The 16,712-nt window shown below is 42.1% G+C and overlaps 1 protein-coding gene across 5 annotated transcripts in view; it reads left to right on the plus strand.

The window, feature by feature from the left end:
* Usp45 (ubiquitin specific peptidase 45) overlaps positions 1-16,712 on the plus strand; it is a 122,385-nt gene that overhangs the window by 69,624 nt on the left and 36,049 nt on the right. For all 5 annotated transcript variants that reach the window (XM_045155013.1, XM_045155011.1, XM_045155012.1 and 2 more), the window contains one exon: positions 13,482-13,569. In XM_045155013.1, coding sequence (XP_045010948.1) covers positions 13,482-13,569 — 88 coding nt within the window. The remainder of the gene's footprint in view (positions 1-13,481; positions 13,570-16,712) is intronic.

A 16,712-nucleotide genomic window follows, 5' to 3' on the forward strand; every position in this document is an offset into this window, starting at 1 on the left:
TTCTGCAGCCTTTGGATGAAATGTCCTGTATATATCTGTTAGGTCCATTCCTTCTATGACCTCATTTAGTCCAGATGCCTCTCTGTTTATTCTTTCCCTGGATGACCTGTCAATTGATGAGAGTGGGGTGTTAAAGTCACCCACCACCACCGTGTTTGGTGTTATCTGTGACCTTAGTTCTAATAGTGTTTGTTTGACGAATTTAGGAGCCCCCATGTTAGGTGCATATATGTTTAGGATTGTAATGTCCTCCTGTTGTAGTGTGCCCTTAATCAATATAAAGTGACCTTCCTTATCTTTTTTGACTAACTTCGGACTAAAGTCCACCCTGTCTGATATTAGGATAGCAACCCCTGCTTGTTTTCTAGGCCCATTTGCTTGAAACACCGTCTTCCAACCTTTCACCCTAAGATAATGTCTATCCTTTGTAGAAAGGTGAGTTTCTTGAAGACAACAAATTGTAGGATCCTGCTTTTTAACCCAGTCTGCAAATCTATGTCTTTTCGTTGGGGCATTGAGACCGTTGATATTAAGAGATATTATTGAAAGGTGTGTATTTATGTTTGCCATTTGTGTGTGTGTGTGTGTGTGTTACTTGTTCTACCTGTGCTCTCTTCTGTTAACTGGTATTTGAGTATGGCTGGTTTTTTCTAGGTTCCTTATATGTGTGCTTTTCCTTTTGTTCAGCATGGAGGATTCTATCAAGTATTTTCTGTAGAGCTGGTTTTGTCTTCAGATATTCCTTTAACCTGCTTTTGTCATGGAATGTCTTTATTTCTCCATCTATTTGGATGGATAACTTTGCAGGATAAAGTAACCTTGGTTGACAGTTGTTATCTTTCAGAACTTGGAATATATCACTCCAGGCCCTTCTGGCTTTAAAAGTTTGTGTTGAATAATCTGCTGTAATCCTGATGGGCTTGCTTTTGTAGGTAACTTGATTTTTCTCTCTAACTGCTTTCAATATTTTTTCTTTGGTGTGTGTGTTTGGAAGTTTGAGTATAATGTGGCGAGGAGAGTTTCTTTCTGGGTTTTGTCTGGCTGGGGTTCTAAAGGCTTCCTGTATCTGTATTGGCACCTCTTTCCCAATTTGGGGAAAATTTTCCTCTATGATTTTGTTGAAGATGCCTACTATGCCTCTGGAGTGGAATTCTTCTCCTTCTACTATGCCCTGAATTCTTATATTGGATCTTTTCATAGTGTCCCGAATATCTTGAAATTCCCACTCATACTTTTCTATAAGTTTGTCTTTCTCTTTGTTGGACTGCATTAGGTCTGCCACCTGATCTTCTAGCTTAGATATTCTGTCCTCTCCCTCATCCATCCTACTGGTGAGATTTTCTACAGAGTTTTTTATTTCATTAACTGTGTTCTTCATTGCTAGTAATTCTGACTGGTTTTTCTTTATTATTTCTATTTCTCTATTTATGTCTTGTATTGCCTTCTTTATTTCATTAAATTGGTGTCCTGCCTCTTCTTTGATTCCTTTGATTTCCTCTTTGATTTCTTCTTTGATTGTTTTCATGTGTTCTTTGACCTCTTTGAACATATTTATAATTATTCTTTTGAACTCTTTCTCAGGCATTTCCTCTAACTCTTTCTCACTGGAGGACATTTCTGATGCATTAATACTTTTAGGTGGATTTATATCGTCTTGCTTTTTAGTGTTTCTTGTGTTATAATGTATATATTTTTGCATCTTGGATTAAGTTAATGCTTGGATTTTCTAGCTAGCTGTGTATTCTTAGCTGTATCAATTGATTTGATGTAATATATTTTCAGGGTAGGACCTTAAGGTATTAGGTGTGGCTCTTAAGACTGTCAGAGTATCTACAAAGATGTTCTTAGGGGTTGAGTTTCCCTGCTATAGGAGTATTCAAGCAGGCTGAGTGGAATAATATACTGGTAGATTCTAAAATTTAACTAAACACTGTACCCATTCCATCAAAAACAGCCCCGAGTATGTATGCAAGAGTAGTTATTATAATGACCAGATCCTCTATCAACAAAGAGGTTTAGATTTCTGGTCTGTTGAGGTATCCAAGTCAGCTTGTGACCAAGTGAGACCCTTCCCTGGTGCAATCCCAGTTACCTTGGGTGATTGTGGTCTCAGTCAAGTTGCTGCCTGGGTCGTCGGGCTGCTGTTCTGATTTCTGGAGCTGGGCACTTGCTTTTCCTACGGGGCAAACTGAGCCGCTGCTGCCGCCTCTGCAGCTGTTGTAGCTGCCACCCCCGGAGCCCCCACCGCTGCTGAAGCTGCCGTTGCCGTGTCCACCACTGCTGCTCACCCCGAAGCCGCTGCTGCGGGATCTGCCACCGCTGCCGCTCCTGGGTCCGCTGCTGCTGGGGCCACTGGTACCGGTGCTGGAGCCGCTGAAGTTGCTGCCGAATTCTGCTCCTGCTTGGGTCCCGCCGTCAGCCCAAGTTGGCGTGCCCGGGTCCCGGGCCGCTGCTGTGTTCGCTGGAGCTGGGTTCAGGCGGCGGGGGAGGGGAGGGAGCCGCGGCTGCTCTGGTTATATCGCTTCTCCACGTGTGCTTTTACCTCGCGGTCTGCTCCTCCCTCCGTTGCTCGCTGCCGCTCTCCCCTCACGTTTCCCGAGTTGCGGAGAGCGCGGTGTGAGGGGAAAATCCCGCACCTGGCTTGTCCTGCGGCTCGAGCCGAGAGTCCGGCGGTTTTCTGCCGCTCCGCGGTTGCGGCGGGTAGCCGAGCCGCCCCGGAGCCGCTGTTCCCGCCTGTGCAGGCTCTGGATGCTCTATAACTCTTCCACTTCTCCGCTGCCGCCTCAACTTCCTATACACCTCACTTTTTAGTAAAAGTGTGTATTTTGCTGAGTTTTTTTCGGTCTTTCCCCCCCCTAGGCTGCTTTGGCGTGGTACCTACGCCGCCATCTTAACCGGAAGTGACCCTTCCTTTCTTGATTGGGGGTTGGTCTGCTCCTGTTTCTCCCATAAGCCATATTTTTTAATTCCCTTGGGTCAGAATTTCCTGTGGAAACCAAAAATATTTTGGTCAGGCCTCTAGTTTGTCTGTCTCCTGGAGTCTCCCTATTTTATTATAAACTTTTTCTGCTATTGCTACTATTTCCGACCAGTTGCTTACCTCAAAATTGTCCAGTCGTTGGAGCTTTCTACAGATGTCTGGCACCACCTGGTTGATAAAAGCCATGTTTGTGGCAGACTGGTTTTCTTTGGCTTCTGGGTCCAGAGGTGTATAGGCCCAGTAGGCTTCTAGTAGTGTCTCTAAAAAGGCCCCTGAGCTTTCCTTCTTATCTTGTAAATCTGTCCTACTTTAGATAAATTTGTGGGCTTCCTAGCAGCCTCTCAGAGACCACCCCATTAGATTCTGGCTGTAGGCTTTGAGTCTCTCCTTACCTTCAAGGCTGTTGGGGTCTCAGGGTGGGTCAGGGGAAAAGCCATGTCTGTGACAGCCTGCATGACTGGGTTGGCCCTTAGGTCCAGGAACTAGCTTGCGAGCAGTGGCTAGAACGTGCTTTCTTTCCTCTGTTGTAATGAAAACCTGCAAAAGTTGCTGACAGTCATCCCAAGTGGGCTGGTGAGTTATCATTATAGAATCTAACAAGTCTAAGAAGGCCAAGGGTTTCTCTGAATATTTTGGATTCTGTATCTTCCAATTATACAGGTCACTGGTAGAAAAAGGAATAGGAGTCACGAACTGTTGGCCGTCCTGATCGAGGGAGGGGCTTTGTTACTCGCAAAGGCAGTGCAACCACAGTGGAGTCTGCCTGTCTTATGGCTCAGGCTCATGTGTGGGGAGGACTGATCATGTTTCCTCCTTCCCCAGGACCCTGATTGGCAGCTCTCGCTCGTGGTACAGGAGGTGCAGGGGAAGCTACATAGGGAGGCAGGTAGAGATCTTCCTTGGGGGCAGAGGGGGCCAGGACTGCCAGTTTATGATCCTACAGCTGTTTTGGTTCCCTGATAGGCAATATGGCTGGGGCTGGTGGCAAAAAGGGAGTTAAACAGGGAGTGGGGCTTTCTACTAGATATTGCCAAGCTGTAATGTATGGCACCTAGTCAGGGTGTACAGGGTTCCCATACATAATACCTTTGACCTGGTAAATAGTAGGGAGATGAAAAGTGCCTCCCTCCTGCCATCCTACATTGAAAGTTGGCCATTCATTCCTGCAAAAGGTGGTTTATTTTCCCGAACTCACTGTCAGACCCAAATTCTCTGCCATGTGTTGGAAGCCCTTAAAATGTGAGTGGACTAAGTCCAAAGGGTTGGAACTAGTTGCCTGTCCCATAATATTTCTCTACAATATTTTCCTGAAACCAGAAAAGGAAAAATAGCACATAGATACACAGACACAAAAACAAATTCCCTGGGAAACAAAAAAGACACTCAAATGCTTCAGTTGGTGGCCTCTCCCATGAATGGGCTCTGTCAGACGGGTGTGACCCGTGTCCTTTTATCAAAACCAGAGACAGGCTGGAGTTTTCAGGCTCCACCAATTTGGAGCATTCCAGCTCCACCAGAAGGGGGTCTGAAGGGTCCTTGGGAGCCCCCATCCCTGAGGTAATTAGTGGCTCGTCAACCTCACCTTCTACCTGGGCTTCCAGATTGTGTCCAGGTGCCAGATTTGCTGAAAACAAAACAGACTAGAGACACACAAAGAGGCACCCAACTCACCAATCATCAGAGAGCTAAATACCCTCCAGGAAATACTCTTTTATTGATACTGGGGGGGGGGGTTCTCAGTGATCCCAGACGAGCCCCCAATTGTAAGGGACCGAGAATCTCTGAAGAAAGACCCCAGACTCAAATAGTATGTAAAAGCAAAGAGTGTTTATTCTGCAAAATCAGCCAGCATGCAGGGGTCGACCATTTATACAAAATGGTGACCCCGAGAGGAGCTCACAGGTTCCTTTCAGCATAACTAAGGGAGGCTTTGGCAGGTGAGGTGGTTTGATTCAGGTGTCCCCCATAAACTTAGGTGTTGTGAATGCTAGGTTCCCAGCTGATGGATATTTGGGAATTAATGCCTCCTGGAGGGAGTGTATTGTTGGGGGCGGGCTAATGGGCTTTATAGCCAGTTTCTCCATGCCAGTGTTTGGCACACCCTCCTGTTGTTGTGTTCCATCTTACGTTGGCCAGGGGGTGATGTCCACCCTCTGCTCATGCCATCGTTTTTCCCTGCCATCGTCCATCGTGGAGCTTCCCCTCAAGCCTGTAAGCCAAAATAAATCTCTTTTTCCCAGAAGCTACTCTTGTTGGGTGATTTCTACCAACAATGCGAACCGGACTGCAACAGCAGGCAATTAATTTTACAGTTTGATTGGCTAATTTGAACAAGGGTTGCATTTGATTGGTTCTAAGCTCTACCATACCTGGGGCTTAAGGGGAGTTCTGAGTAGGTGAGGTAACCCTTATTATGATTGGTCTACAATTACATCTGTACATCTTTGATTGATTGGGTTCCAGAGGTCTTGAATTTCCAAGAAGTGACTCAGCTTTTCTGTGGCCAGACAGTCACTGATTAATGGCCCTTTGTTTTAATTTTAAGCTTAGCCTGGGAGGTGTTTCACTGAAGCCTGTCATGGCCTCAATTTAGTTCTTTCAGTAGCTGCTCAGTCCACAAGGCTGGATGCCTCAGCAGTCCTAATCTGGCACTGAAGGACTGGAGGTGTCCTGGAGAGACCCTGCTCTTCAGTCCATGCTGATCTTCAGTCCGGAAGTAGCAAGCAGCACTGGCAGTCTGGGGGAGGAGAATACTTTTCTCCTACAGTTTCTTTTGATAAAGACTCCCCTCCGACAGGGGCCGCCCACTCTTCGGGAAGGGCTCACTGTGGGGGAAAGATTCCTTCTTATTTAATCCTTTCTGGAAACAACCTCAGAGACCCACTTAAGAGGATTCCTAAACACACCAAGTTGACACAAACTTAACCATCACTATTATGAGAGTAACAAGCTGAGAATCAAATAGAAGTCTGCAATACAGTATTGTGAAGTAAGAAAGTCATAGTTGTAAAATCTACAAAGCAATCTAAGAGGTGTTTTTATGGTGTGTGTGTGTGTGTGTGTGTGTGTGTGTGTGTGTGTGTGTGTGTTTTGGGTATCTAACCCAAAGCCTTCCATGTGCTAGGCAGGCATTCTACCACTAAACTGCATCCCCAGGCTCCTAGCTTCCTTATATTTAAAAATGAGCTTTAAGGCAAACAGACGGTAAGTGAATCTGTCCAGATGTTGCCATATGTTTAAAACCAAAATCTTCTTATGCCTGGAAATAACATGTACTGTAAAAAGACCTGACCTGACATTAAGCTACTCTTTTTTTTTTTTCCTGTAAAAGAGTTTATTTTGTGTCTGGTTCTGCTAAACTCCAGGGACACACTGAATATAACACATTGAAAATGAAAATGGACCCTTTTTTTAATGGAGTGTATAAGCTAATCCAATCTACTATTACTGAGATACAAAGAAATAAAATCCTTTAAATGTGTATTTGCATTTAAAAAAATTTTGCTTTTTATTTATTTATTAGAGAGAGAGAAGGAGAGAGAGAGAATGGGCATGCCAGGGCCTCTACCCACTGCAAACAAACTCCAGAATCATGCAACATCATGTGCATCTGGTTTACGTGGGATCTGGAGAATCGAACTTGGATCCTTAGACTTTGCAGGCAAACACCTTAACCGCTAAGCCATCCTGCAGCCCTTTACTTGCATGTAAAAAAGAATATTTATTTGACAGAGTGAGAGAGAAAGAGGCAGAGAGAAAAATGACGTGCCATGGCCTCCAACCACTGCAAACAAACTCCAAATGCATATGCTATGCTAGCTTGTGTATCTGGCTTAGGTGGGTCCTGGGGAATCGAATCAGGCTCCTTTGGCTTTGCAGGCAAACATCTTAACCACTAAGCCACCTCTCTAGCCCTGTATTTGCATATTTTAATATCTGTGGATTATAAAGTTTCATTTTAATTTTTTTTTACCTTTCTCTTCTATTTTTCTATTTCGTTCTTTTTTTTCTCAATTTTTATTAACATTTTCCATGATTATAAAAAGTATCCCATGGTAATACCTTCCTTCCCCCCCCCCCTACTTTCCTCTTTGAAATTCTATTCTCCATCATATCCCCTCCCCAACTCAATTAGTCTCTCTTTTATTTTGATGTCATGGTCTTTTCCTCCTCTTCTGATGGTCTTGTGTAGGTAGTGTCAGGCACTATGAGGTCATGGATATCGAGGTCATTTTATGTCTGGAGGGAGCACGTTGTAAGGAGTCCTACCCTTCCTTTGGCTCTTACATTCTTTCTGCCACCTCTTCTGCATTAGACCCTGAGCCTTGGAAGGTGTGATCAAGATGTTACTTAGTACTCCAGTCACTTCTTTCCAGCACTATGATACCTTCTGAGTCATCCCAAAGTCACTCCCATCTGAAAAGAGAGATTCTCTACTCAAAGTGAGAACAGCATTAATATAAGGGTATAAATATTAAGAGAAGTGCTTACAGGGCAGTTTGATAAGTATAGTATATACATTTTTCCAGACATCAGCAGATGTTACATCCTTAGGGCTCATGACTACCCCTGTTTTAAGTTTTCAGTATCAGGGATTTGTTTCCCCCCATGGAGCAGGCCTCCAGTCCAATTGGAGGGCAGTTGGTTTCCACCATGACAGAAACTATCCTCTAAATACTATGTCTCTCTGTGAGGTACTTGTCTCTGAGCTTTTGACTGATTATGTTGGTCTTTCTATAGGTGAGGTGTCCTAACCCAAATCTTTCTATTTTCTTCCTAATCAAAGGGGGACACATTATATGGTCTGTGTGCCTCCTGGAGCAAGGAAGGTCCAAGACAAGGATATCCATGCTCACCCTACAAGGCCAGCTTCCAAGCTTGGGGTCATCTATACCTTTCCCCCAGTCCCTTGTACATTCTTTACATCATGGCATATAAGTGCCATGGACCATTCTAAGCCCAAGTGTGAAGATTTTCACCCTTACTCCCATCTTAGTAGCTTAGATGTCCTATTGGGGGGGTGGTTCTTTGCCCCTCTGTGGGAGCATGGGATTTGAGTCCCCCCACCCCATCTGTGAATGTTTGGTACTTAAGGGTTGTTATTGTTTTGAAGGTAATCTCTGATTTTATTACCTTAAATATAGGGATCCTACCCTTTGTTGATATTAGAGAGAGAGAGATAAATGAGAGAGATAACTTATTTTATGCCTTTTTATTTTTATTTTATTTATTTATTTGTTGTTTTGAGATAGGGTCTTACTCTAGCTCAGGCTGACCTGAAATTCACTACAGTCTCAGGATGACCTTGAACTCATGGCAATCCTCCTACCTGTCCCAAGTGCTGGGATTAAAGGTATGCACCACCACACCTGGCTTTTTTGTTTGTTTTGTTTTATGATTTTCTATCGTATCTGTTTCTACTCTGACATACATTTTAGCTAAGTCTGATGTTTGTCGTATGTAAGGAGTTTGTTACCTGTTCATATACCTTGAATCAGTTTACCTATTTAACCTTTCTAGTGAGATATTTTGTTTGATAGAAGTGATTTTCAGTGTTCAAATGAGGAACTATAAAGAGAACCAAAGTTATACGTTATTTGTTATTACCTTTATCTTGTCAGAGACAAGTGGCCATTTTTGTCTTTGAATAGAGTCTGGGGGACCCACATGGCTTAAACTTTCATGGGATCTGAGATAAAGGGAGTGCCATCATCCTTTTTTCCAGAGTCCAGCTTGCCATGACTTTAAGTACCATATAACATTAAGCAAGAGCAAAAGGAAATGAAAGAGCAGAGAGTTAAGCATCCTGATATTCCATGTTCTATTTTGAAGTTGTTTGTTTTTACCTCAAAAATTTATTTTACCCATTTGTAATATACAAGGTGCTAGAGTCTTGTGTATGTTTAACCTGGCTAGACTTCCTGACCTGTGTCTGGTGTAAGCTGAATTTCAGTTGTCTGTGTCCTTATATAATACTTTCAGAGCATCCTTAAGAGCCTGTAAATAGTTGAAAAATTCTTAATTTTAGGCATGGTGTTTATCTGTTTAACCTGAACATCAGCTTTCTGTTTCTTATAAAAGGAAATTAATTTTTTTTTAAATTTATTTGAGAGCGACAGACATAGAAAGACAGATAGAGGGAGAGAGAGAGAATGGGTGCGCCAGGGCTTCCAGCCTCTGCAAACGAACTCCAGACGCGTGCACCCCCTTGTGCATCTGGCTAACGTGGGACCTGGGGAACCGAGCCTCGAACCGGGGTCCTTAGGCTTCACAGGCAAGCGCCTAACCGCTAAGCCATCTCTCCAGCCCAGGAAATTAATTTTTAGGCAAAATGTGGTCCTTTTTGATCTCCTATATGCTTTCTACATACACACATCTTCATCCACATATTTTAACATCACAATCTAAGTTCCACTCAAAAAAAGCATAACAAGCATTCTATGTCCATCATTGAAAGATTCCTACCCATTTGCTTCCATCATTCATGTCAACCCATCTTTACTTAACTATCTTTCTTTTTTATTTTTAAATTTTTGTTTATCTATATACTTGAGAGAGAAAGAGGCAGAGAGAGAGAGAGAATGGGCATGCCAGGGCCTCTAGCCACTGCATACGAACTCTAGACACATGCACCCCCTTGTGCAGCAGGCTTCCATGGGCCCTGGGGAATCAAACCAGGGTCCTTTGGCTTTGCAGGCAAACACATTAATCGCTAAGCCATCTCTCCAGCCCTTTTTAAAACTTTTTAAAAAAAATTATTTATTTATTTATTTATTATTTTTCAAGGTATCATCTTGCTTTAGTCCAGGAATTCACTATATAGTCCCAGGGTGGCCTCGAACGCACTATGGTCCTCTTGCCTCTGCTTCCCAAGTGCTGGGAGTGCTGAGATTAAAGGCATGGGCTACCATGACTGGTCTTTTTTTTTTCTTTTGAGTGTGTGTGTGTGTGTGTGTGTAAGAGAGAGAGAGAAAGAGAGAGGGGGTCGAGGGAAGGAGGGAGGGAGGAAGAGGGAGGGAGAGAATGAGTACACCAGGGCTTCTAAGCCACTGCAAATGAACTCCAGATACATGTGCCACTTTGTGATTCTGGCTTATGTGGATACTGGGGAATCGAACCTGGGTCCTTGGGCTTTGCAGGCAATTACATTAATGCTAAGCCATCCCTCTAGTCCTTAACCATCCTTCTTGTATGACTTAGGAGAAACACCACCAAAATGATTAATCTTATTACCCATTGACAAAGAAGCAAGTAGTCTAGCTTCTAAGGGTTTATTAACCATCTTACTATTAGAAATTTGTAGAGAAACAGCCTTAGCAGGAAAACTTACAATCTCCTTAATATTTATGTCTACCTGACAATTAGACTTATCTTACAATGCCAGTATATATACCTATAAACTTTATAGAACGCATTGATTTGAGATATCTCCTATTAATAAATTCCATGAAATATACTTTTAAGTTATAAGTCTGTGAACACAGGCAAAACCTAACAACTGTTGAGGATAAACTTTATCAATACCTCTAACACACTTGGAAATGCTTTTGTGGAGAGTAAGGCAAATTTTTGTTTGTGTCTTGAGATAGGCTGGCCTGGAACGTAGGCCAGTTGCCTCCTCCTTTTAAGTAACAGGACATTATAATCTTTTTAAAAACCTGGCAAATTATGAGCCACCACCTCAGATAGAATTTTGTTGTTCCCAAAAATCATCTTTGTAAGTTGAAGTTGACATAGAGCATAAACTTAGTAATTACAGTTATGATACCATGTAACAAGTTATTATATTATATGTAGCTTTAGTTCATTGTAGGCTTCAGTTAAATTTTCCTTTAAAAACAAAACCAGGGCTGGAGTGATGGATTAGCAGTTAAAGCATTTGACTGCAAAGCCAAAGGACCTCAGTTCAATTCCCCAGGACCCACGTAAGCCAGATGCACAAGGTGGCACATGTGTCTGGAGTTCGTTTGCAGTGGCTAGAGGCCTTGGCATGTCCATTCTCTGTCTCTGTCTCAAATAAATAAATAAATATTTAAAAACAAAACAAAACAAAAAAATCCTTTGAAACAAATGGCAACAAAAACTTTAGGAGAGATCTGTTGGACTGTTTGGATTAGTAAATAAACATAAAGGTATCTGTAAACAACATCTATTTGTTTAAAACCTAAACAGAAGAGAAACTATCAGGTACAGTTCAAATTAAAATTATGTACTTCCTTTTACCAAGCAATTTAAAATCCATGGTTTTTTTTGTTTTGTTTTGTTTTGTTTTTGGCAGTAGGATCTCACTCTAGCCCAGGCTGACCTGGAATTTACTATGTAGTCTCAGGGTGGCCTCTGGCCTCGAACTCATGTGATCCACCTACCCTCTGCCTCCCAAGTGTTGGGATTAAAGGAATGCCCCACCACGTCCAGCAAGCCATGTGGTTTTTAATTGTGTGGTTAGACTATCACATTGGAGCTTTGAATTGGTGATCTTCCTTGTGAGGTTTGGGAGTGCCCAAGACCACAAAAACCACTCTGAGATGAAAGCTTTTAGTATTTTATTTTAATTTTGGAAAAACACAAGCTTCCAGGGCTGACTCACAAGAGGAGCACAGCCAACCTGAGCTTTTAGGTAATGGGCTTTATAGGGCTTTTCAGTTGGGGCAAGGTGAGGAAGGAAAAAGAACTCATTTGTTAAGTTGAATAGAAAAGTTCCTTTAGGGAGATCATTACATTAGCCATTTAAAATAGCTAAGGTGTGACATCAGAACAGTGGCCAGTAATTTGGGAGATAAGGGGCAGGTAACCATGGCCTGCAGCATTGTTAGGCAAGGAGGGGATAAAGACTGGTTGGTTTCTTGAGAAATGTGGATAATGCACTATTCCTCTTGTCACCATTCTGCTGACCATGGTGACTCCCATTTTGGGAACCTATCCTGACCTAACACTCCTGTCTCAGCTTCTCAAATAGCTAGGAGAGTAGGCCTGTGCTATCAGGTTTAGCTCATTTTACTTTTTATTTTATTTTTATTTATTTATTTCAGAGCAACAGACAGAGAGAAAGGCAGATAGAAAACGAGAGAATGGGTATGCCAGGGCCTCCAGCTGCTGCAAAAAAACTCCAGACGTGTGTGCCCCTTGTGTATCTGGCCAACGTGGGTCCTGGGAAATTGAGCCTCGAACTAGGATCCTTAGGCTTCACAAGCAAGCACTTAATCACTAAGCCATCTCTCCAGCCTGTCATTTTTCTTTTTATAATACCTGTATGAATAAATGATTTACAGTTACATAAGGATATATTTGTCATAGAGCACTTTGGCAGAAAATCACAGCAGTTAGGGAGCACCATCACACATGTCTTTCCCATTGTGTCTCTGCATTTCCTGAGAGACAGAGTGGTTACCTCCCCCACCCAGTTGACTGAGCTGCAGGCCTCAGGGGAGGAGACATGTGGCTGGAACCAAGGCCTGTTGAAAAAAACCTTTCCAGCCAAGCCCTTAGGCTTGGGGTTTGGCTGGGGCAGTTTTAGTCTCTCCTTCATTTATGTGGCCAGAAACTTGCAATCTTGTCCTGGTGGCCTCAGTTCTCCAATTGAACTGGGCACAGGCCTGTGCTGGAGGGGCAGAGCCCAGAACAGGAGTTGGAGCTCCATCCTAAACTTTTTTGGAATAGGAATCATATTTTGTCTATTTATTTGAAAAAGTAGTAAATTAAAATCATTACCATTTCAAAGTGATTTAAAAATTTTTTTGTTCATTTTTACTTATTTATTTGAGAGTTACAGAGAGAAAGAGGCAGATAGAGAGAGAGAATGGTGCACCAGGGCTTCCAGTCACTGCAAACGAACTCCAGATGCGTGCGCCCACCCTTCCTTGTGCATCTGGCTAATGTGGGTCATGGGGAATCGAGCCTCAAACTGGGGTCCTTAGGCTTTACAGGCAAGCGCTTATCCACTAAGCCATCTCTCCAGCCCTCAAAGTGATTTTTAAATATATGTGTGTGTGTGTGTTAAATATTTTACTATTTATTTATTTATTTATTTGAGAGAGAGAGGGAGAAAGAGAGAGAGAGAATGGCCCAGTCAGAGCATCCAACCCCCTGCAAACAAACTCCTGACACACATGCTACCTGTGCATCTGTCTTATGTGGGTCCTGGGGAATTGAACCTGGATCCTTTGGCTTTGCAGGCAAGTGCCTTAGCCACTAAGCCATCACTCCAGCCCATTTATTTTTGTATACTTTTATTTGTTCATTTAATAGAGAGAGAAAGAAAAAGAAAATATGGATGCACCAGGACATCTACCACTGCAAACAAACTCCATATGCACGTGCCACTTTGTGCATATGGCTTTACATGGGCACTGGGGAATTGAACCTGGCCCATTAGGCTTTATAAGCAAGCACCTTTAACCACTGGGCCCTGTCTCCAGCCCTCCAAAAATGATTTCAGGTAATAATTGTTGATGACCTAATGAATGATTATTTCTTTTCCTCCTGTTTTGTTTTAAAATCATAGGGCACCTCGATTTAAAGGTTTCCAACAACAGGACAGTCAGGAACTCCTTCATTATTTGTTGGATGCAGTGAGAACTGAAGAAACAAAGGTCAGCTTCCTAATGTACATCATGAATTCTCTTGAAAACCATGATACCAGAATGAAAGAATTCTTTTTTAAAATGCATGTATGTGTTTATGTGTATTCAGGTACCTGTGTGTGTGCCTTCATGTGGAGGCCAGAGGCCATCTCAATCTCAAGTGTCCTTCCTCAGGAACACTACCCACTATTTCCCTTTTTCTTTTCTCTTTTCTTTTTGAGATTTTCACTGGCCTGGAGCTTGCCAGTTAGGCAAGACTAACTTGCCAGAGAGCCAGGGCTCCACTTTTCTTTATTTCCTCAGCACTGAGCATACAAGCATGTACTGTAATGCCCAGCACTGCTTATATAAGTAGGTTCTGGGGATCTAACACAAGCCCTTCAACACTTGCAATGTAAGCACTTCACTCACAGAGGTATCTTCCCAGTCCCTCATATATCTTTATATGGTTGTAGTCAATGAGCTGTACTGTCTTCAAATCCTTCCTCTTCCTTTTTTCTATCCTTTCTTAATTCCCTCCTTCCCTCTTCTTTCCTTGTCTTGCCATTGTTGTTTGGTTTTGGTTTTATATTCATCTGGTTTGCAGTCCTTCTGAATTCTAGGATTACAGGTATATGCCATCATGCCTGGCTTTTCCTTCTACTTTTTCATGTAGTAGTGTTTGACTTACCTGCTCACATTTTATCTTTACCTCTTTTTTAAAAAAATGTTTTATTTATTTATTGGAGAGAGAGAGAAAAAGAGAGGCAGATAGAGACAGGTAGAAAGAGAATGGGAGCACCAGGGCCTCTAGCCACTGCAAACAAACTCCAGACACATGTTCCACCTTACAAGTCCAGGCCTCATAGAGATGCTAAGCAAATATGCTATCACTGAGCTACAATCCCAAGTCTACTTTGTTTGTATTGTAACATTATATTAGCAGCTAGTTTTCAGTAAAGAAAGTTAGGGTTCTAATATTTTCTTAAAGAGTATCTTTTTTTTTAGGATTTATTTATTTTTATTATTTGAGGTGTGTGAAGAGGTGTATTCGTGTGTGTATGCAGCTATTTGCACCCCTTGCTCACACCTGCAAAAGCCAGCAGAGGACACTGGGTTATGGCTTTTCATGTGGATTCTGGGGATGAATCTAGAACTTCATATTGTGCAGCATCTCCCCAGCCTGATAAATTACCTTCAAAATTTAAAAAATGATTAACTTTTCCCTTCTACAAATAGTATGCTATAATTTCATCTTTTTTTAATGGATTTTTGAGGTAGGGTCTCAACCTAGCCTAGGCTCACCTGCAATTCACTGTGTAGCTTCAGGCTGGTCTCGAACTCATGACAGTCCTCCCACTTCTGCCTCCCAAGTGCACAGATTAAAGGCCTGTGCCACAACCATGCCTGGCTACAATTGCCTTTTTTAATTAGCCCTGCGTTTGCTTTCTTCTTGAGTTCACCTTTTGGATGTGTTACTCCCTTTTAGCTCCCTCCCTACTTTTATATAAATTTTGATAATGAACTCTATCACCATCTGTTAAAATTTATGTCATGGCTTAACATGGTATCACATGCCTGTAAATCCTAGCATTCAGGAGGTAGAGGTAGGAGGATGGTGAGTTGGAGCTTAGTCTGGGCTGTATAGTGAGATCCTATCTCAAAAACAAAGCAGACCAAAAGAAAAATTGATGTCTTTTCTGACACCTATCTTGGGTTATGATTTCCTTGAAGAAAGGTACATATTTTAGCTTCTTTCTCTGTGCCTGGCAATGTGTCCAGTGAATACTTGAACTTACGGCATCTTCCTACCTCTGCCTCCTGAGTGCTGGAATTAAAGGCGTGAGCCACTGCGCCCGACCGAGTGGTCTGTTCTTAATAGCAGTTCTTTTCATTTTTAGAATTTGGAGAAGAAAATAACTCAGTAGTCTTGTAAATAATCTAGTCCATCTAGTTTTTTGGGGATTCACAGTTATTTTAAATATGTAGTAATTTGAATAAACTGATTAGATAATGACTGGATTATATTTTACCTATATTTTTAAGGTGAATTAATAGTTTTAAAACTATGTTTCAGAGATACTAACACATCCCTTTGAGCTAATATTTAATCATGTTTTCTTAGAGCTTATGGGATTTTTACAGAAAGTATATTGCATAGTAGTCACATATCTTTATAAATTGTTTCAGAATGACCTCTCTGCATTGTTTTTCTCTGCTGCACAGTATTTTATAAACTCAGGCACTAAACAGTGGCTTTGAGAACTCTTAGTGTTATTTTGGTATTTGTGGGCCATTGATGGTATGGCAAAACTAAAATGTGTGGATGGATGCAGTCTCACAAGGAGGACAGCTGTGGTGGTCAGTAACCATGAGGATACAGGCAGGAGCTGCATTGTTTGGCCTGGGAATACCACAGCTGTTAGTCACACTGTGATGAGAGGGTGTCACTGCCATGTGTGTGATTAAAGGCAGGCTGTAGTGTTAGGTCTGCCACAACAGTCTTGTAGAAATGATTGAAAACTACTGACCTCCTTTCATATCGTTTTTGTTAAATCTTTTCTGTGACTCTGTAATGCAAGAATATAGTCTTGTTAAATTGAAGTGACTATTGATGGGGTTATGTGTGCAGAAATTGTACAGCTTTTATGTACAAAAATATGCCACATTTGCTACAAGCAGTTCTTTTATAGGCAGGCTTTTCATCTTCCAAATTTTGCTTCTTGTCAGGCATGGTGGTACACACCTTTAATCCCAGTACTAGGGAGACAGAGGTAGGAGGATCACTGTGAGTTTGAGGCCACCCTCAAACTACATAGTGAATTCCAGTTTGGGCTAGAGTGAGGTCCCCCCAGAAAGAAAGATTTTTTTGCTTCTTATGCTTGTTATCTTCTAATCTGAACTGTCACTAAGACTAGACCTTTGCTATCTTCAAGACATCATTTTAATAGATTAGTGATTTTATTTTTTGGTTTTTTGAGGTATGGTTTTACTCTAGCCCAGGCTGACCTGGAATTCACTGTGTAGTCTCAGGATGGCCTCAAACTCATGGCGATCCTCCTACCTCTGCCTCCCAAATGCTGGGATTAAAGGTGTATGCCACCACACCTGGCTTACATTGGAGATTTTGAAAGTAGTTTATCTAAGATAGAAACCTGACATGGTTCAGCCTG

This window comes from Jaculus jaculus, chromosome 7 (assembly GCF_020740685.1).
Source record: "Jaculus jaculus isolate mJacJac1 chromosome 7, mJacJac1.mat.Y.cur, whole genome shotgun sequence".
Lineage (NCBI taxonomy): Eukaryota > Metazoa > Chordata > Mammalia > Rodentia > Dipodidae > Jaculus > Jaculus jaculus.